Genomic DNA, 23,247 nt, shown 5'->3' with positions numbered 1-23,247 from the left:
TTGAGGATCTGGACCCTGCAAATCTTTAGCTGGCAGAAGTGGGTCAAAGTTCAGCTGGGGTCTCAAAGCTGGATGTGAGGCAAATGCCCCAGATGGGCGCTGCGTTTCAATACTGGTCTCAGCCTGCATGGTAGTTCCCTGATTTAACGCTGCTATCACGGCCACAAATTCTTTTGAACCCTGTGCCATCATGGTCTGCTGATGATGTGACTGGTGATTGACGGATCAGATGAACTGGTGAACCTTGACTGGCCCTTCTCTGCCTTGCCTCAGCGAAGGAAAACACTGGCTGCTCTGAACTGAGTCTCTGACTAGACAAAGTCTATCAGCACTAGTCCAATGTACCTGGGGGATATTGGAGCCTTCTGAAGCTATGATTCCAGGACTACCTAGCAAAAGAGAAAACAGGCAGCATCTCAGCCCATTTTTGCCAAAACAGATATGAGCGTAACTGAATGACCGTGCTTTCTACCAAATTCTGTCCAAAAGTCCGCCTGTAAACTGATACCCTCAGGTAAAACTGATTCCCAAATACTGATGCCCGCAGGCCTGATACCCAGACTTGCAAACTGTTACATGCATTCCTGTAGGGACACACCCTAAAAGCACATAGCAAGCAAGTGAGAGCCAAAACACCCCTATGTTGGGGTAGGGTTTCCCTGTCCTATTTTGTCAGGAGCTAGGGTTTCACTACGCACGCAGCGGTTTCAAACAACCTATAATCGGGTAAACAACCTGCCCTAGCTTTGGAATGGTCACTATGGATTCCGAATATGCACTAGGTCGAATGGTCAAAAGGGTGCCCCGGTGAAAACCGGGGTTTGTGTTCCCGTCGTGACAGAGCCCGCAACCGGTCAGCCTTATGGCACGCTTCTTCAAGCGAGTCTCCGGCAAACCGTTCAGGAATAGCATACGACAAACACGGTGTCCTAGGCGCACCAATGCAAATACAATGTAAAGAAACACATAAGTGTGAACAAAACAAGGTATCATGAGTTCCAGTCAAGTTCTCTAACTCCCCAGCGGAGTCGCCAGAAACTGTAGACGTCCCCGAACGTCCCGGGAGGGAAATCCCGTTTTGTTCATATGGGCTCACTACAGTTCAGGACTCAAATGTCACAGCCCTGTATCTAATCTCGCAGAGTGCAATGCAAGACCGATGAATCATCAAAGAGTCCAAATCCGGCAAATCATTTTTGAAAACAGATTTTTTTGAAAGAAGTGCCAAACATGGACTGTTTTGCCAGATACAGAGTCGCCACCTAAATATTTTATTTTAGAGAATTTAGGAAACCCTGACTCGTTTGCCTAAGGCCACGTGTCCGTCATTACCAAAGTTGCCTCGGCTAGGGAACTTGGGTACGATTGGGGAAGGTCACTTCGTGAGCACCCCCGCTCGCCCGATTAAAGATTGGCCTCTACTAACCATGATATCGAGTTTTGAAAACATTATGTGCTCTTATTCCGGTTATTAGCCTAGATTTACTATGCGATGCGCACAACATACAAGTATAGACTGGGTTGCCTGAATGGGAACAAAACATCTCATGTTCGCTTTGAAAAATGGTTTGAAGGTGCTACTCGCAAGTAGGCTAAGACGTGGATTTTGCCACTCTCAAGTGGGCTTAAAACTCTCATTCAATGCATTGTTCCGATTCAAATAACCCAACCTCTACCCACAGGCATTCAGGCAGTTATATCACATAAGCAAATAGCCTCATGGTAAGCATGCTATCATGGCAGTCACTCACACGCATGCAAGGATGCTAAAGCATAAACACTTACCGAGTACTCCGAGCCAAAACAGAAACTAGTTAGTAATCAATGCATGATCCTAGTTCATGTTAAGATGGCTAATGCAACACATGCAAAATGCAACTAGAAATAGGCTCGGCTATCCTAAGGATGGCATGTGAAATACTACAACTAACAAGTATTCAACTCGGAATTGAAATACAATGCAGTTAGTATGATACGCCGAGCCCGGTGCATGCAATACAGATGAATGATGCAAACATGCAAGCATAAGTATGCTAATTGAAACATGCCTAATCTAACTATCATAAGCTGGTAAATAAAAGGGAGAAAGACGTGGGGTTGGAAGACATACATCACATACACGCACACTTAGTACAATTGTGCCCTCGCTCGGAGGATCTGAATAAATAATACAGTCCGAATAAATAATTAATTACTCTAGCTAATTAAATATTACAAAACCCTAATTAATCAACAAATTAACTAGAAAAACAAATAAATTGGCATGCAAGCTAAATGGGCCGCCTCAGCTCTGTTCCGAATGATGAAAGATGCATGCATGCTCGAGCCACCTTGTCGGTAAATTCCATTGCAATGCCTCGCCTCACCCTTGTTTGCAATTGATCTTAGAAACTTGCACAAAGCTCCAGAAGGCTGAAACTCCACCTTGGGAAGGCCACTGACCAGTTATTAGCATGGGAGGCCACTTGCCGACCACCCTTTGTGGGGGAGACCAAAGAGGGTGGTCGGCCTGCCAGAAAATCTGGTCGGCCGACCAGTTTCCACCTCTAGTTTCTGGTTTTTCTGCAACAACGGCAAGAGAGAGAAAAGGTAATGTATTTTCAACAAATGTGTGCATGACCACTCTCCCTATCATTGCACAAACTCTAGGGAGTGTAGTCCTCGATCCTTGTGCCATCAATCACACATCTCGATGCATAATGACCGAGGAGTCGAATTGCACAACTCAATGGGACATGAATGCACATATAAGCAACTAAAGCCAACGACTCTATCATGGATAGTCAAGAGTGTCGGCGACCGAGAATCAAGGCACGATTCGTCACTTGGAGTACGAAACGTCCCTCGTTTCCCGTGTTTGGACTAAACCATACTCCAAACACAATGCAACATGCATGAATGCAACTCTAACATGCAACCTAGATGCCCATGCCACTGAATGACGCAAACATGCAAGGGATGCCATGCAAACATGCTACTAGCATACACTATGTTATGAAATAATCAACGGCATACTCAATGCAAGATGATTCTATATGGCATACGCAATGCATATGAAGACTAACAAACACAATAAAATGAACAAGGCATACACAATGCAATGATCGAATCATGCAACAACATGAACTAAATGGCATACACAATGCAAGATGGACTTAAACCAATATGAGTGGACCTCAGCTACACCCAAATCAGTGGCCAAATGATGAAAATGAGACAACCGAAATACATGCAAACATGCATGAATTCAAAGAATCGATCCTAAGGTACAACATGCAACTCTAACTAAGCATAGCAAAGGATGGAGTATGGCATGCAAACACATGTTTTCCAGCTCTGAAACATAATGTACAATGGTCCCGAATCATGCAAATATGTCACACAATGCATGCAAGGTGGCTCGAATACCGAAACTAGTGAAGCGGGTTACACTAGAGGTACACAAAGAAATGTATAAATGGAAAAACCAGCCCCAAACAGACCCTAGGCAGGTCTGAAACAATGGGAAAATGGCCCAAAATGATGACTCAACATGCAAAGAAACGAAGCTCATGCAATGGTTCGAAAACGAGGCATTTATGCACAACTCTCAAACACGTTTAAAGAGTGGAAATCATGGGAATATGGCATTCATATAAGCTCTGAAATATGATGTATAATGACCCCAAAGTATGAAAACACCTCAGTATATGCATGCAATAGACCTCAAATCTCAAAGCTAGGCATGGATATTGAACTACAAGCATGCAAAACAAGCATCATTCGACCATGAGACTCAAAAACAGAGTTAAGGCAGTCCAAAACATGCACAAAATCAGTTTAAGGTATGGCCAAAAAGTGCTAACATGAAGGGCCAAAACAACATGCAACATAGGCTAGTAAGCATGGTTTAAACTACATGTATATGAAGCACATGAGGGGCCACCAAACCAGCCAAAAAAAGAAACATGACATGCCAAAATATGACCAAAAACCCACTGAAACTTAGTCAACGCATGTTAGAATGAAGTGTTCCTTTGAAAGGCCAATGAGAGGGTTGTTCTACACATGTATGATGGATGCACAAAATGGAAAAACTACCTCTAGACAGAGGTTATGAGGGCCCTAAAACTCATTGAAAAGGGCCTGAAATGAGTCTAGGAAGCATGTAAGTAAAGGCCCCTTTGGAAGGCCTTGAAGAGGATTACTCTACACATGCATAATTGACATTCAACATGGAAAAAAGGGCTCTGGACAGAGCCTATGTGGGTTACAAAACTCACAAAAAGTGGCCTGAAACATGGCTTTGAAACATGCAAATAGGGGCTCCTTTGTAAGGCCAACAAAGCAAGTAAACAAAACAAGGGGTGAAAGGGTCACCCCTCTTTGATTTTGAGGCACAAAAATACATGTTAGCCACTGAAAATCTGCTAGATTTCAGTGGCTAAAAGGCCAAACCAAGGCCAACACAAATGCTCTAATGCATAGCTCAAAACAAGAGGAAATGAAGCATGCAAGGGGGTAGATGACCCCCAACAGAAAAATGACCTTAAACAAACATGTTTAGAAGCTCAAAAAAAGACTTTTTTCAATTTATGACAAAGCCTAAATATGCTTTCAAACTAGGCTAAGATATGGATCAAAATAATGCTCAAAAGAGGGAAAAATGATTACTCTTGGAGACCAGCAAAAACCAGCAGCCTCTGGACCCAAAAACCCAACCTTGAACCTCTGAAAATACCCTCCAAGGGTCTTAGGTTGATGATGGAAGAGTTAGGCTATGGAGTTGTGTGAAAAGGGGCCAAGAACCAAGCAATTTAGAGCTCAAAAGAGAGAGATATAAAGAGAGATATATTGTTTAGCACTAACAAAAATCTGAACCCTTGCAAATGGAGAGAGAGGGCTTCCTTTATAGAGAGGAGAGGCAAAAGCTTCTCCAAGAAGCTTCAAATCTAGGTTAAACATCCTCCATACACGTGTATGGAGGATGCAGCAAATGCCTTCCAGCTGGCACAGCTGGAACACACTCATTGAGACAAACAAGGAGAGAGCAGGCCGACCACTTGACCTGGTCATCCGACCAGGTCAAAAGGGTTAAGGTGGTCGGCCATCCCTTATGATGAATCCCCAGAAGTTAGCTTTCCAATGGCGCAAACCTTGCATTAAAATTCTATCTGTGCAAAAAGTTATGCCTGTTTTGGTGAAGCCGCGTAGATTCGGTCCAACCGGATTGATGCCCTACTTCAACCTACCATAATTCCCCCGTCTGGACTTGGCTTTAGGAGATTCTTGAGTGCAAAATGAAGCCCCAGAAGTCTTCTTTCTAACGGTGGTGGCCTCATAGCTTAAATCCAAGTGTATAGACAGATAAGCCTGATTTAGCGAGGACCGCTCGACTCTCTCTTAGCGATTCATGCCCATCCTCTTCCTCAACTAGGTTTCTTCTCTTCACTCTTCTTTTCTTCAACTTCAAACCCCCGAACAAGGTGTTTTGAAAGATTTTTCAAAGATATCATCTCTCTTTCATTCATTTCCACTTTGCCCTTGCTCGATTTACCGAAAAGCGCGACATTTAACAAAATACGAGCGTCAGAACATCGTAGAACTTTATTTTCAAAACATTTTGAAAGAGAGGGTTTCAAGTCTAAAATCTTTTGATCAAGATTGTTTTGGTCCAAAAAAAAAAGGGTATGAAGTTGAGATTTGACTCTCTCCTTGCCGAAAAAACTGAACCTTTGCCTTGCACACCTTTCTCCATCAAGTAAATCATCAATAGTGCCTAAGTCTTAAGAGCGGTCAAAAATGGGGTGTCTACACCTTTCAACTGGAAGGATGCCAAGGTCACTCTCAAACCTCCGTCTTCAATGCCGAGCATCTCAAACATCTTCATCATCTGTTCCAACCACTCATCAGCCTTTAGTGGCTCCTTAGGGTCACCCAAAAACTCGTCCAGATTCGACTGGAAGAACTCCCTTTTCAGAAAAGACGGCCCAGCTTTAACTACTTAGGCCTGGACTTGATTCTCAGCCCTGAGAATGTCCATCAATTCCTTCAACGCTCCGGCCATTTCACGGGCCAAGGCGCCCATGGTCTGCTAACCAACCAGTTCGACCACATTGGCCTGACCAACTCCTTTCTCCTGTGCCGGAATCTCATCCAGTATAGCCATCTCGTGCCTCCTAGGCCTACCACGCCTACCACCATGACCTTGTCCTGATATCCTAATAAAGGTAACAGAAGAGATTAGCATATTTACAAATGTGCTGAAGCTATCTCACTCATGTCCTAATTCGATAGACAACTGTAATTCACTCCACATAAGCACATAGTCACATTAACACATACGAATTTCATTTTCGGATAATGATTGTCCCGTGGCGTTGCAGAGTTTCAATTAGAAACGACAGTGATCAAGTGCCTTTCCAACAAGACTTCCAGAAACCCATGGACCCGATCAATATCTCAGAAATTAAATCCCATACCCATATAGTCACATAAACATGTTATCATATAAGCACATAACATTATACTTAAGTCTCTAACAAGCGAGGCAAACCCATTGTGGTACTAACCACTTCCCACGTACCCAAAGTATTCAAACCCAGTACGCTCTGATACCAAGTTGTAACGCCCTCAAAATACGGTATAAATCAACCAATCATAAGGTCAACAAATATAATAGGATTAGTATATTTTCATTCATCAAAGTCTTCTTTACAAATGATATTACATGCATTACACTTTCATAAATGTTTATCTTGAAACTATAGCATGTAATTCTAATTGATAACAGCAAAATAAATGTCCTACGGACTTACATCTTTCCACGACTTCGCTTGGTTATAACAAAAGACGAGCCAAGTCTCTATACAAGTTGTTAGACTTATTTATTTTGATGATTTATTTAATTATGTTTTAATTTATTTGAAAGAGAAAAATAGAATCCAAAATTTATTTTGATGATTTATTTGAAAGAGAAAAATAGAATCAAAATTTATTTTGTCCCATTATTTCTCACCTAAACTTTTATCCTAAATGTTATTAGAATGTATTTAACATTTGATTAAATCAGGAGTTTAAATAGCCCAAAACAAAGGTTCAAACAGTCTAGCACAGCAACAGACCAAAAGGTTCAAAAGGTTCAAGTGGAAGATATTCAAATTAGTAATGATGGAAGTACAACGGCTATAAAGGTTCAAAAGGCCAAAAGGTTCAAGTGGAAGATATTCAAATTTGTAATGATGGAGTGGAAGATATTCAAATTGGTAAATGATGGAAGTACAACGGCTATAAACTGCTATAAATTCAAATGAATACAACAGTTATAAACGGCTATAATTTTCACTATATAACCAAAGCCTCTAATGTAAACAAGTTACAAAAAACCTGAAAATATTCTTTGATCTATAATCACTCACATCTACTCTCAGAAATTATACACTGAGCCTTATAGCATTAAACTCATCTTTCCTGTGTGAGATTTACAGAAAAATCAAAACTTTATTTTATATATCTATCTTTGAGAGATATTTATTGTAAGCTTTCTTTGAAAGCAAAAATACCATTTTATCTTGTAAAAGTGTTGCAAACACTGTGTTCTTGAAATCTTGAGAGTGATTGTAAATCACCTAAGATTTGCAAGGGTTTGGGCTTGTGAAGTCTGTGTAAAATCCGTGGAGGATTGCTCCATTTGTAAATAGGTTGCTAGCACCCCAGTGAAGCTAGAAGATAGTGAAAAATCTCAAGTGAAGCTTGAGGAGTGTATGTAGGCTTGGTTGAAGCCAAACTACTATAAATCTGTTTGTCTCCTCTTCCCTAATCTCTTTACTTTCCTACCACTGCTATAGCTGTCTAATATTCATGTGTTAATCATTTGGTTCACCGTGCAAAGTTCATCATTGTGCTTGTTAACAATTTGTTGTACTAGTAGTGAATTTTATTAGGGTATTATTAATTTTAATTTGTAAAAACCTAATTCACCCCCACTCTTAGGTTGCTTTTTGGATAACACAAGTAAAGCCCTCAGCTTGAATAAACATTCAATACAAAATGAAATAACAAAAATGGAGCCTTCAGCCCTAAAGCCTCCCAAGCTATTTCTTTGGAGGTGACATGTCACATGTACCTGAAAATAGTTTCCCAAGTATGGTGAGCCAAAGCCCAGCAGAGATACGCTAAATAATATATGAGAATTAGCTAAAATATCAGCATCAGATAAATGTGCAGTATTCTTACTCAACACATATTTTTTTCAAGGTCATTCAATATAGATGACTAATATCTCAATTTATTTCCATTCTTCTACTTCGGGTGAATCAATTAACCAAATCCCATTATTATCAAAGCAACCAAAGTGAGACTATAACTCAATGGTTCACAATTCAATACATTCATCAATCCAACACTTCTATTTCTTGCCATTTTACGGAATCACATCCGACGGAACCAGCACCCAAATATATATATAAGATTTCGGGACTTTCACCCTGGACACTCCGGCCAACTTAATTATCAATGGAGTCCATCCCCTATCTCCTCCCAAACAATGATACATATATAATGTATTTAAACACGTTGTCATATAAAATGACTAATTAAATCACATATTCAATGGTTTAATCAAACCGTCATATTCAATGACAATACTCATATGACTAGTTTCAATTTACCTAGTCCTCATGAAGTTTCTATAACAATCATAGCCATCCTCCACTGATAACCCAAAATAGATATTTTCTAAACAGATAAACAAATCTAACAAACAGATAAATTGCCAAATTTTTCATAGGTGAGTGATTTAACCAATCCAACTACACCATTCAATTACACGCCCTTTTAATTTCATATTTCCATATCAATTTCATTATTTATACAAAAAAATTTATTTAATTCAAATTAGAGCAATTTTCTCCCTTTTTCTAAATATTACACCAAAGATCAAATTTCACCAATTATACCCAAGCAATATCATGTTCAAGACCTCTCATACACTTATGGTACCAAACAAGGAAAGACCCTCTTTCAAAGATTCAAATCAAAACCCTAACTTCACCTAAATCTTCCCAAATCCCACTATTTATACAAAATGACAAATATTTAGGTTAAAGCTCATATTAAAGAGTAGAATATCCCTACCTCAAATTTAGAGCCCAAAGAGGAAGAAGGAAGAAACTTTGAAGATGACTAAACCCAAACTTTCTTGGATCAAATGGAAGCTCACAAGTTGCTCTACCTTTTTCTCAAAGGAAGTAGAGTAATGGTACTAGGATCAAAGAGTATTTGTAGAGAGAGAGAGAGTTTTAGAGAGAGGAGCTGCCAGATTAGTGTTTTGGGATGAAGTGAAATAAAAAAGTGATGCAGAAAAGCTCTGCTGGGAACTAATATACGCGGTCTTCGCTCGAGCAAAGGAATTGTCGCTCGAGCGACCAGACACAACAATGACCTCTCTTGAGCGCAAAAAGCGTCGCTCGAGCGTAGAATGCAAAGCTTCAGGTTTGCCACAAACGCAGATGCACGCTCGAGCGCAAGAAGTCTCGCTTGAGCGAAGAAACAATTTCACAAGGCTCACTCGAGCGCAAAAAGTCTCGCTTGAGCGAAGCACTCCATATTCCCAGAAAAGCTACGTCTAGGAAAAAAGACCTGAGGACTCTCAATCCTCGCTCAAGCGCAAGAAACCTTGCTCGAGCAAAGAAGCAAACTACTCAAGGCTCACTTGAGCGTAAAAAGCCTTGCTCGAGCGAAGAGACCAAAATCTGGGCAGGAACACTCTAGATCAACTAGCAACCAACCTGTTCCAAACAATGCCTAACAAGTTCCAAAACTCAAATACAAAGAGTTAAAGGAAGGAAACAAGACATAGACAACAGTATAGAATCACGGAATTCGAGTCTGGAACACAACGAAGGTCGGGGTAAAATCGGGATCACTATAAAACCCCTGCATACAACGCATGTTGCAGATATCACTCTCACCATAGGAATAGGTAGGGAATTTTAATCCCTTGGTGGTTTCTAGCGAGCCACACATAACTTAGTTGTCTCTTTGAACTTAGTTCTTGGGATCTCCAGTCATATAAGTAAGGTTACCGTTATGATGACTCTTATGTAATAGGCTTTAATCCCATCCCCTTAGATGAACTATACACTTGCTCTTTAGTCAAACCTTTTGTTAACGGATCTGTAATATTCTCTTTAGATTTTATATAATCTATTGAGATTATTCCATTTAAGAACAATTGCCTTACGGTATTATGTCGACGACGAATATGTCGTGACTTACCATTATACATATGATTCTGTGCCCTTCCTATTGCAGATTGATTATCACAATGAATGCAAATAGCTGTCACAGGTTTTGGCCACATTGGAATGTCTTATAAGAAGTGACGAAGCTATTCTGCTTCTTCTCCTACTTTGTCTAAAGCAATAAACTCAGATTCCATTGTAGATCGTGCGATGCATGTTTGTTTTGTGGATTTCTAAGAAACAGCAGCGCCTCCCAGAGTAAAGACATATTCACTAGTGGATTTTGAATCTTTAGTATCCGATATCCAATTGGCATCACAATAACCTTCTAGTACTACTGGATATCGAGTAAAGTTCAAACCATGATCACGGGTAAATTTTAGATATCTAAGAACCTGAATGATCGCTCTCCAATGGTCTTCTCCAGGGTTACTAGTGTACCTACTCAATTTATTGACAACATAAGCTATATCAGGACGAGTACAATTCATTAGGTACATTAGGCTTCCAATGATTTGGGAGTATTTTAATTGAGACACCGCATCACCTTTATTTTTCGATAAATAAAGACTGATGTATACAGGTGTTCTAGCTACATTCATATCATCCTTCATAAATTTACCAAGAATTTTCTCAATATAATGTATTTGAGATAATGCATATCCGTCAGATGTTTTAGTAATTTTCATTCCTAATATTACATCTGCGACCCCCATATCTTTCATATCAAATCTTTTATTCAACATTTGCTTAGTTGATTTGGTCATGTTTTTACTGTTTCCAATTATAAGTATGTCATCTACATAAAGACAAATTATGACATATCCTTGGTCAGTGTTTTTAACATAGACGCACTTTTCACATTCGTTTATCTTAAACCCATTAGTAAGCATAGCAGGATCAAATTTTTCATGCCATTGCTTAGGCGTTTGTTTTAATCCATAAAGAGATTTTACAAGCCGACAAACTTTCTTTTCTTGCCCTGGCACTATAACCCCTTCGGGTTGCTCCATATAGATCTCTTCATTTAGATCACCGTTTAAGAAAGCTGTCTTAATATCCATTTGATGTATTTCTAAATTATATAACGCTGCAATAGCAATAAGCATGCGAATGGATGTTATTCTTGTCACAAGAGAATATGTGTCAAAATAGTCCAGACCTTCCGTTTGTCTGTAACCTTTTACTACAAGTCTTGCTTTATACTTGTCTATTGAACTATCTGCTTTCATTTTTCTCTTGAATATCCACTTATATCCAAGAGGTTTAGAACCAGGTGGGAGATCCACCGATTCCCAAGTATGATTTTGTATAATGGATTTAATTTCATTATTAATAGCCTCTTTTCACAAAGGTATTTCAAGACTTGTCATTACTTCCTTAAAACTTTGAGGTTCATTTTCTAACAGGTATGTCAGAAAATCTGGATCAAAGGATTTTGATGTTCTTACTCTCTTACTTCGTCTTGGTTCATCATCAGTTAAATCTTGTTGGGCGAGACCATTACTAGTTTCTTGTGTTGGATTGTCATTAGTCTCTTGACTTTGTGTACAATCATAAGTTCTTTTCTGTGAACCTAATTCTTGTTCTTTCTTATAAGGAAAGACATGTTCAAAAAACATAGCATTCCTTGACTCTATAATAGTGTTCATATTTGTATCAGATATTTCTGATTTATAAGTCAGAAACCGATATGCATTACTATTCTAAGCATAACCAATAAACACATAATCCACTGGTTTTGGTCCTATATTAGTCTTTTTAGGAACAGAAACTTCAACTTTTGCCAAACACCCCCACACTTTTAAGTATTTGTAGGAAGGCACCTTTTCACAATTCATAAGAATTGTTGTTGGTTTTCTTGTGGGAGTATTCTGTTAAGAATATAATTTGTAGATAATATTGCTTCCCCCCACAAGTTTTGTGGTAAGTCTAAACTTAGTAACATGATATTCATCATTTCTTTAAGGGTTATATTCTTTCTTTCAGCAATTCCATTTTGCTGTGGAGAATAGGGTGCTGTAATTTGGTGAATAATGCCATGTTGTGCACAAAATTCATTTAATAGTGTATCATATTCACCACCCCTGTCACTTCTAACCATTTTAATGGTTTTACCAAGTTGATTTTCAACTTTAGTTTTGTAGAGTTTAAACATTTCTAAAGCTTCATCTTTCCTTCTAAGTAAGTATACATAACAATATCTTGCGCAATCATCGATAAATGTTATGAAATACTTCTTACCTCCTCTAGTTTGAATAAATTTAAGATCACATACATCAGTATGAATTAATTCTAGAGGTTCGATTTTTTTTTTCAACCGATTTAAATGGAGCTTTAGTTAGTTTCATTTTTCCACAAATCTCACATTTGTGATTAGGATCAATTTCAAACTTTGGTATATAATCCAAACCAATTAATCTACGCAAAGCATCAAAATTTACATGTCCTAATCTACCATGCCATAAATTCGACTCAAGAATATAAGCAAAAGATGTGTTATTCTCATTAATAGCAAGTTTTGGTACAACTGTCATTACATTCAACTTAAAGAGACCATTACTCATGTATCCCTTACCAATATACATACTACTCTTTGTTAATACAAATTTATCATATTTAAATACAAGCCTAAAACCATTTTTACTTAACAAAGAACTAGAAACTAAATTCTTTCAGATGTCTAGTACATGCAGTACGTTGTTAACGGTCAGTTCCTTCCCTGATGTCATCTTCAAGATCACTTTTCCTTGTCCAGCCACAGTAGAAGTAGAAGAATTTCCCATGAAAAGTTATTCACCATTTGCAGCCTCATTGTAGGCAGTGAATATCTTCTTGTTCGCACAAATGTGACGAGTTGCTCCAGTGTCAACCCACCATTCCTTGGGATTTCCAACCAAATTAGCCTCAGACACCACAACAGAGAAATTGATGTCATTTACCCCATCAGAGATGTAATCAAGTTCTGTCACATTGGCTTGATTGGTGGTCTTCTTGCTTGTACTTCCGCGATCATTCTTAGGGTGGCGGCAATCAGAAGCTCGATGTCCGGTCTTGCTACAATTATAGCATTTACCTTTGAACTTTTTATTGTCATTGTTGTCGCCTTATTTAGGACCATCTCTAGTAAATTTCCTCTTTTTGTTATGTGGTTTGTGCACTTATTCAACCACATTAGCCTTGGACTCAATGGGATTTTTACCATTCCTTTTTTCAGCCTTTCAGTTATCTTCCTCAATTCTCAATCTTACAATCAATTCATCCATGGTCATCTCCTTGCGTTTATGTTTTAAATAATTTTTGAAATCTTTCCAAGCCGGTGGTAACTTTTCCACAAAAGCAGCGACTTGGAAAAACTCCCTAAGAGACATACCTTCAGAATGAATATCATGCAAAATTAATTGAAAATTTTGAACTTGAGAAATTACCGTTTGGGAGTCTACCATAACGAAGTCCAAAAATTTACTGACAACAAATTTCTTTGTGCCGGCATCCTCTGTCTTGTATTTTTTCTCCAAAAAATCCCATAATTCTTTTGCTATTTTCAGAAGGCTGTAAACATTATACAGCATGTTATCAAGGCCATTGAAGATGTAGTTTCTGCACAGGAAATCAGAATGCTTCCAAGCGTCTACAACGACAATAACTTGTCGATCACTTTCATCCTCTCTAAGTACTGGAGCCTCTTCACAGAGAAACCGGGCCAAATTTAGAGTTGTAAGATAGAACATCATTTTCTGCTGCCATCTCTTAAACTCAGTGCCATGAAATTTTTTTGATTTTTCTCCATGATTTATCGGAACTTGAACATGGCTCTGGATATGGACCGGAGTCGTTGTAACGATCGGATTTGGAGTACTACTTTCAGTAGCCATAATTTCTGATTACAAAAATCAGAAAAAACCAAAACACAAATTAATTTTCTAGTTACTAAAACTAGAAAATAAATTATAACACAAAATAATTTTATTTTCCTTATTACTAAAACTAGAAAAATAAAATACCACAATAATTTTCTATAACACAAATTAATATTCTGCAATTGTTAATGACACCAGTTTATTACTACTAGTTGTCAAAGAAAATAAACAGTATATTACTACTATTTGTCAAACAGCATATTACTACTATTTGTATTTTCCAACTAGAATATCACTTTGTGAAATTACAAAAAATTAAATACAATGAAAACACCAAAAAATTAATCTATCTTAAGATTGTTAGACAATCTTCATTGTATTTGTAAAATAAACTCAGTTTGTGTACAAATTAATTTTTTGAACAAATTTTCTAATTAAATCCAGTGTTTAACACTATGTCCTTAAGAAATATTCGTCCTCTTCACGGTGCTTTTGGAATGTGGACATCTATCTCGTAGGATAAAATGATCAACATCAAACAATAGAAGCACTACAAATTGTTTGCACAACGAACACATTAAGTGTTTACACTATTTCTCACAATAAAATAATATAGCAAAATGTAGAGAGAAATTACAGAATATTTTGGACGAAAATTGAAGTGAAAAAACCAAGTGAGGACTAGTCTATTTGTAGGTGCAATGGTGCCTCTTAGTTTTGAATTCAACAGGTATAGTACTTTTGGTTTAAATTAAACAGATACAAATCTCTTTGAATTTAATTTAAACAGGTAAGGAACTGTCTGGTTTGAATTTGTTTGGGTTTTGAATTTTGAACAAATTCGGATCTGTTATGGAGCCTGTACAAAAATTCTGAAGAGGTGCAAAAATTGAATTTTCCAATTGAAATTTTAAAAAATAAATTCAAATATTTTTTGCCCAAAAAGATAGGTATTGGGCCAAACAAGCCCAATCCAACCTCACACCCGCGCCCAGCCTAAACGGATAGACGATGGTAGCACGCGTGTAGTTATTTTTGGGTTCATTGGGTCTAGCCCATAACCTTTCCCTTCTACAAACTTGGGGTGCCCTTTGGGGCCTTTCCCAAGTTACAATCTCATGCCTTATAAACCCACAAAATTCTTCCCACAAAACCAATGTGGGACAAACCTTTATTCAAACCTTAAGGAATTTTCCACCAAAAACTCCATTTCCATGGAGCTCACTTTGGTTTCAATTTCCCATTCACCTGATAATGGTTTTGAGCAATCAAATATACCACGTGAATCACAACGCGACATAGAACGCGTTACCACTTAGACCCGCTAAATTTGGTCCATGAGTCCCACCTAAAAAATAGACCAAAATTTAGGAACAATTTTTTCAAAACCATTTTTAACATAAATAACTCATTAAAACTGCATAGACACATTGTCATCAACATCCAAATCCAATTTCCGTCACATGCATGTTTTATTCGCTTTCTAAATGATAGTTTTTTTTTTTTTGGGTTAATATTAATAATAGTGCTATTCCCTCTGGAAAAATAAACAATAAAAATAACAGTGTTATATTTACGAAAAATCTTCCCCCATAACCCCGAATGACGTGGTAAAGTTGGACGAAAGATTTTGAGAAAAGAATGGAGTATAGGAGCATGAGTCATTAATTTTTTTTTTTTTTTTGCCACATCAGTTAAAGGGATTTATAAAGAAGAAATTGTGTACATAAAATATTTTTTTGTGTGTTTGGTTTCAGTTTTCTGAAAATTTAATTTTTTGTTTTTGGTTTTTTTTTAGTAAATATTTTTAAAATTTTAAGCAAATTTTTATTTTTTTAGATGCACCTTATTTAGATGTATCTAAATAATAAAATATTTGTGAAAAAATATTTAAAAAATTAATAAATATACAAAAATACAAAAAAAAAAAATTTGTATTTTTGATATTTAGTGAATTTTTTAAAGATTTTTTTCATAAATATTATATTTTTTAATTGTATTTATGTTAAGTCTGTTTAAAATTTTAAAAAAATACTTAAAATATTAATAAAAATTCAGTGAAAAAAAATACGAAAAACATAAAAATAATTTTTTTTAAAAAGTTTTTTCTGAAACTCGCTAAGAGACATACCTTTAGAATGAATATCATGCAAAATTAATTGAAAATTTTGAACTTGAGAAATAACCGTTTGGGAGTCTACCATAACGAAGTCCAGAAATTTACTGACAACAAATTTCTTTGTACCGGCATTCTTTGTCTTGTATTTTTTCTCCAAAGAATCCCATAATTTTTTTGCTATTTTCAGAGGGCTGTAAACATTATACAGCATGTTATCAAGGCCATTGAGGATGTAGTTTCTACACAGGAAATCAGAATGCTTCGGAGTGTCTACAACGACAACAACTTGCCGATCACTTTCATCCTCTCTAAGTACTGGAGCCTCTTCACAGAGAAACCGGGCCAAATTTAGAGTTGTAAGATAGAACAGCATTTTCTGCTGCCATCTCTTAAACTTAGTGCCATTAAATTTTTTCGATTTTTCTTCATGATTTATTGGAACTTGAACATGGCTCTGGATATGGACCGGAGTCGTTGTAATGATCGAATTTGGAGTACTACTTTCAGCAGCCATAATTTCTGATTACAAAAATCAGAAAAAATCAAAAACACAAATTAATTTTCTAGTTACTAAAACTAGAAAATAAATTATAACACAAAATAATTTTATTTCCTTGTTACTAAAACTAGAAAAATAAAATACCACAATAATTTTCTGTAACACAAATTAATGTTCTACAATTGTTAATGACACCAGTTTATTACTACTAGTTGTCAAAGAAAATAAACAGTATATTACTACTATTTGTATTTTCCAACTAGAATATCACTTTGTGAAATCACAAAAAATTAAATACAATGAAAACACCAAAAAATTAATCTGTCTTAAGATTGTTAGACAATCTTCATTGTATTTGTAAAATAAATTCTGTTTGTGTACAAATTAATTTTTTGAACAAATTTTCTGATCAAATCCAGTGTTTAACACTATGTCCTTAAGAAATATTCGTCCTCTTCACGGTGCTTTCGGAATGTGGACGTCTATCTCATAGGATAAAATGATCAACATCAAACAATAAAAGCACTACAAATTGTTTGCACAACGAACACATTAAGTGTTTACACTCTTTCTCACAAGAAAATAATATAGCAAAATGTAGAGAGAAATTTCAGAATATTTTGGACGAAAATTGAAGTGAAAAAACCAAGCGAGGACTAGTCTATTTATAGGTGCAATGGTGCCTCTTAGTTTTGAATTCAACAGGTATAGTACTTTTGGTTTAAATTAAACAGATACAAATCTGTTTGAATTTAATTTAAACAGGTAAGGAACTGTCTGGTTTGAATTTCTTTGGGTTTTGAATTTTGAACAAATTCGGATCTGTTATGGAGCTTGTACAAAAATTCTGAAGAGGTGCAAAAATTGAATTTTCCAACTGAAATTTTAAAAAATAAATTCAAATATTTTTGGCCCAAAAAGATAGGTATTGGGCCAGACAAGCCCAACCCAACCTCACACTCGCGCCCAGCCTGAACGGACAGACGACGACAGCACGTGTGTAGTTATTTTTGGGTTCATTGGGTCTAGTCCATAACCTCTCCCTTCTACAAACTTGGGGTGCCCTTGGGGCCTTTCCCAAATTACAATCTCATGCCTTATAAATCCACAAAATTCTTCCCACCAAACCAATGTGGGACAAGCCTTTATTCAAGCCTTAAGGAATTTTTCACCAAAAACTCCATTTCCATAGAGCTCACTTTGGTTTCAATTTCTCATTCACCCGATAATGGTTTTGAGCAACCAAATATACCACGTGAATCACAATGCAATATAGAACGCGTTACCACTTAGACCCGCTAAATTTGGTCCATGAGTCCCACCTAAAAAATAGACCAAAATTTAGGAACAATTTAATTTCCAAAACCATTTCTAACATAAATAACTCATTAAAATTGCATAGACACATTGTCATCAACATCCAAAACCAAACCAAATAACTTTTCGTACTTTTTATCTCTAAAACTCATCTCTCAAACTCAAACCAAACATACCCAGTATATTTTTTTTTTTTTTGGTTAATATTAATAATAGTGCTATACCCTCTGGAAAAATAAACAATAAAAATAACACTGTTATATTTACGAAAAATCTTCCCCCATAACCCCGAATGATGTGGTAAAGTTGGACGAAAGATTTTGAGAAAAGGAAGGAGGGTAGGAGCATGAGTCATTAATTTTTTTTTTTTTTGGCCACATCATTTAAAGGGATTTATAAAGAAGAAATTGTGTAAATAAAATATTTTTTAGTGTGCTTGGTTTCAGTTTTTTGAAAATTTAGTTTTTTTTTTTTTGGTTTTTTTTTAGTGAATATTTTTAAAATTTTAAGCAAATTTTTTATTTTTTTAGATGCACCTTATTTAGATGTATCTAAATAATAAAATATTTGTGAAAAAATATTTTAAAAATTAATAAATACACAAAAATATACAAAAATACTAAATTTTTATATTTTTGATATTTAGTGAATTTTTTAAAGATTATTTTCATAAATATTATATTTTTTAATTGTATTTATGTTAAGTCTGTTTAAAATTTTAAAAAAATACTTAAAATATTAATAAAAATTCAGTGAAAAAAAATACGAAAAACATAAAAATAAATTTTTAAAAAGTATTTTCTGAAAACACAAACCAAGTGAATCAGATCATTTTGCTCCCATTATCTTGCGGCTCTCTCGGCTATAGGATAGATAAATTCTCTCATAGAAGTTACGGGCTTTGAAATTGCACATAGAACATCTTTATTTAAACAGCACTTGGCATGAACAAACAAAACCCAAAAGCTAAAAGCAAGTAATGAAAAGAAACATGGAAAAGAGAGATATCCAAACAAGCCCCAAAGGACAATAATCTAATACATACGCAGCTGAAAATCATAAAATAAAAAAAAAAAATCTAATTCTCAGTGATGAACTGTTTGATAAGAAGCATCAACTGATCTGAATCAGGTGAGATGGGATCAATGTTGAAGAAACCATGTTGCTTACCTTCAAACTCCACGTACTCCACCTTCTTTCCCCAACCTTTCAACTTCTTAGCGTAGTCTTTTACACGGTCTCGTAGCAGATCACTACTCCCGACCACCACAAGCATTGGATCCAGATCTTTTGATTCCAAATTTGGGCTAACCGGTCCGAATGGATTCACAAGTGGGTGATCCGTGGTCTCTCCAATTGGTATAGATAGCCTCCAAAACCTACCCAAATTATTACCCAATTACTCAATTAATTAATCCAACAATTTAAAAAAAATAACTAGTATATATATGGGTATAGATTTTTTTTGTTCCCCAATTTTTTATAATTTGAATGTGTCATAACAGAATTTCAAGACATAATTTAATAATTTGAGACTAATGGGATAAAGTAATTAAAAAAAAAATCCTATCTATTCTTTTTATCTATCTATCTATTACTCCCTCCGTCCCAATTTGTTAGCTCCTTTTGAGAATTCTCACTTTTTAAAGGACATACAATTATTACACTTAAATTTAAATTTCAAAATATTATTTCATTAATGCCCTATATTTTCAAAATTTTAATATATTTATAATTACGCAAAGAGATAATATGAAAAAATTAAATATTTTTTACTTTGACTTTACAAATGGGACTATCATTCTAGGACATACCAAAATGAAATAGTGGACCAACAAAATACAACAGAAGAGTATCTTCTATTACATAATACAAAGGGTTGGTGTTGATCCTTTTTTGTCACATAATTTTTATTTTTAGATTATTCTTATGTTATAAATTCTTTTATAGTGGTCAATTTCAACTCACCTAAAAATTTTAAACATCTTTTTTCTTTGAACTTAATTAGATCAACTGTCTTAATTAAATTAAGTGGGCTAGGCTAGCCCACTTTTTTTCTTTGAACTCAACATTTTTAAACATTCACCCATCTAAATTATTCCCAATTTTTTTTCTTTTTTTTGAACATCCAACTACTTAATTTCAACTATATCGATACTTTCTTAGACTCCCACCCTTGTCATTCTCATTTCTAGCAGCCCTCTTCCCAACCTTCCTCGCCAACCCCAATCTTTCCCAACCCTTCTTACACCCCCCAATCATTCCCTTGTATTTTTTCTTTTAACACTTGACTAAATTCCAACTATCTTAACAAATATTTTAAAAGTTAGGGATGACAATAAAATCTCAATATCATGATAAGGTTAAATTGTTATAAAGAGTAAATTACAAATACACTTTCTGAAATTTGCTTAAAATATGAATTGTTCTTTGTGGTTTGAAAAATTATAAATATCTCATTGTCAGAATTTTTTATTTAACGTAATTAATTAAAAAAATAAAATTTCTAACTGTTCGCCTATACAATAATAAAATTATCTGAATTATTAATTAAAATAAAATTTTAACATTATTAAAAATTATTAATTAACTTGATGATTTATTAATAAAAAGGCTTATTTGTTATAAAATTAGAAATCCTAAGGTGCATAATACAATTTTTAGAATTACAGAGAATAATTTATAATTTAAGTAAATTTCAAAAGATGTTTGTGATTTACCCTAATGAAAAAAAGGCATAGTGTAAAAAAAATAAAGTACACCCGCATAGTTGATCACTCTTATATTTATATCTATAAGGTTAGGGGTTAATTATTGTCGAAGATAAAAATTAACACTCTCATTATGACTCCTATATTTATATCTATGAGATTAGGGATCAATTATTGTCCATGATAAAAATTTATAATTTATTCTTATTATTGAATTTTTTTTGTTGGACTATTTGTTGGGTGACTCATCACTTTCTTCTTATAGACTCTTTCTAGAATTTGAGAAGTGTTTAGGTGTCTAAGCTGCATACTATATACTATGCCTCCGTTTGGGAAGTGGGTTAGTTTTTTGGCTATTTTAGCCTGGGTTAAAAAGCTTGGTTTGGGAAGGACTTTTTGACTTTTTGGCTTTTTTGACTTTTTTTGTGAGAGAAGAATGTAATGATTATAGGTTGGATGTGATGTTTTGTTTGTTATGACTAAAATAGCCTATTTTGTTTTTTGTGGCTAAAATAGCCAAAAAAGCCTGAAAAAGCCCTTGCCAAACACAGGTATATGTACTTGCATAAGTTTTACAAATATATATATATATATATATATATATTATTTTATAAAATTGTCTAAATTCTCATAAATATATGTAAATTATAATTTTTAAAATTTTTATGAGTTAATTTATGTATATTTGTGAAACCTTACGCTATTTTATAAAATTATTTACGTATATTTGTGAGAATTTATGCAATATAATGGATTGATTATTTAACTATGATTGTTTGAAACTTGTATCAATCCTTTTAGATTTGGTGTCTCACTTGAACTCTTATATATGTACAATTATTGGCTCTTTTTAAAAAATAGATTAAAATTCACTTCCTAAGTTTTAACCAGAAATTATTTAATAATCTCGGAACATCATGTAGTCATATTCCAAGTTAATCATCAATTATTTTGCTCTCATATTGTTCCCTATCCAACATAAATTGTGGGTTCCTACCTCTTTCTATCAATCAAAACCTTATAGAATATTACATGTCCATACTTCGAGAATACTGAATAATTACCCAGTCTTAACCCACTCTCCCTTCCACATAAAAAAATAAAAAAACAAAAAAAAAGTTAGCTTTTAACCATTTTTTCAAAACACCCCATTGTTACTACTGATTTTTCTAAAACGGTAGTGTTATATGCACCAATTAGTGTACTAACTAGTATACAAACACTAGTTATGATATTATTATTAACCTCACTCATTATATAAATTACAAATACCAAAACATCTTAAATTATGTCACATTATCAATTGGTATATTAATTAGTACACTAATTAATACATATAACATTATTCTTTTTATGACTCGTTTGGGAACACACTTCTTTAATAAATTTTTAACTTTTTTAATAAAATACGATGTAAAAAATATTAATATATTTGGAATGATTTTTTAATTTTCTACGAAAAGATATATAAAAAATAGAGAGAAAATAATTTTTTTAAATTTTTTAATATAAATTATTAATTTTTTAAAATTTTTTAGTAAATTTTTTTTTTTTTTTTTGGACTAAAATCATCACTTACCAAACGATTTTAAAAAAAAAAGAAAAAAAAAAAAAGAAGCAAAAACCTGTCAATTAGTTCCCAATTCAAGAAAGCATCTTTAGGTCCCTCAGCCTCAGATCTAGTGAGAGCAGTTCCACCGAAAAAAGGTGCCAATAGCACATACCCTCTTACTCTCACCGGGTCCAATTCACCCGACCCAGCTCCAAGCCTAACTGCCAAATTATGCGCTATGTTCCCCCCAGCTGAGCTGCCCGATATAAAAATTCGGCTAAAGTCAGCCACATCACTCAACCACGGATCTGACTTGGCTTGAGCTTGAAGAGCAAGCCACTTCACAGCCATATAGCTATCCTCAATAGCAGCCGGGAGCCGATTCTCAGGAGCCAGCCGATAGTCAGGGGAGATGATCAGGGCTTGGAGATCCAAAGCGAGGCGAAAGCAGTAGTTCTGGCAGTTAGGCCAGGTTCGAGAGCCGATGCAAAAGCCGCCGCCGTGGATGTAGAAGAAGATAGGGAGCTTAGCTGAGGAGGAAGTGGCTGGCTTGTAGAGGCGGAGGTGTAGGTTGTTGATGGAGTCGAATTGAACGTCTTTCCAGATAACAGAGCCGTCGTCGTAGATAGGGACGTTGAAGCTAGGTTTAGAGGATCGGACGATTGAGCCGTCACTGTACACTCTGAGGACGCCTCGGCACTCGTCCACCTCGTAAGGCGGCGATGTGGTGGCGATGGCGGTGGCAGAGGTTCCAGACATTCTCTCTCTCTTTCTCTCTCTCTCTATCTCTATCTCTGTGTGTTTAGGAGGTGTGTATATGTATATATATATAAAAAGAGAGAGAGAGAGAGAGAGAGAGAGAGAGAGAGGAGAAGGAACAAGGGAAGAGTTAAAAAGAGAGGTTGGGTTGGAGAGGAATTATTCATCGCCTATTTATTTATAATGAAGATGATTAAGGTGATGACT

At 35.4% G+C, this 23,247-nt stretch overlaps 1 protein-coding gene across 2 annotated transcripts; it reads right to left on the bottom strand.

Moving 5' to 3' along the window:
- Positions 1 to 18,918: 18,918 nt before the first annotated feature.
- Positions 18,919 to 23,247, bottom strand: LOC114269647 (strigolactones hydrolase CXE15). 2 transcript variants are annotated; one of them, XM_028211011.2, is made up of 2 exons: positions 22,355 to 23,247; positions 18,919 to 19,397 (listed from the first exon to the last, which is right to left on the bottom strand). In XM_028211011.2, the coding sequence occupies exons 1-2, from the start codon at positions 23,038 to 23,040 to the stop codon at positions 19,097 to 19,099; spliced, it is 987 nt and encodes a 328-aa protein (XP_028066812.1). In that variant the 5' UTR covers positions 23,041 to 23,247; the 3' UTR covers positions 18,919 to 19,096. The 2 variants fall into 2 exon arrangements, with proteins under 2 accessions (XP_028066812.1, XP_028066813.1); XM_028211012.2 differs by having other exon boundaries at positions 22,454 to 23,208.

Source organism: Camellia sinensis, chromosome 12 (genome assembly GCF_055761805.1).
Source record: "Camellia sinensis isolate YWXY chromosome 12, ASM5576180v1, whole genome shotgun sequence".
Lineage (NCBI taxonomy): Eukaryota > Viridiplantae > Streptophyta > Magnoliopsida > Ericales > Theaceae > Camellia > Camellia sinensis.
This window is presented reverse-complemented; position numbering and strand designations above follow the sequence as displayed.

Coding starts and splice junctions, on each gene's coding strand:
- LOC114269647 (XM_028211011.2), bottom strand. CDS start 23,040: ATGTCTGGAACCTCTGCCACCGCCATCGCCACCACATCGCCGCCTTAC. Junction 19,398..22,354: donor AATTGGGAACTAATTGACAG/GTTTTTGCTTCT, acceptor TAATTTGGGTAG/GTTTTGGAGGCTATCTATAC.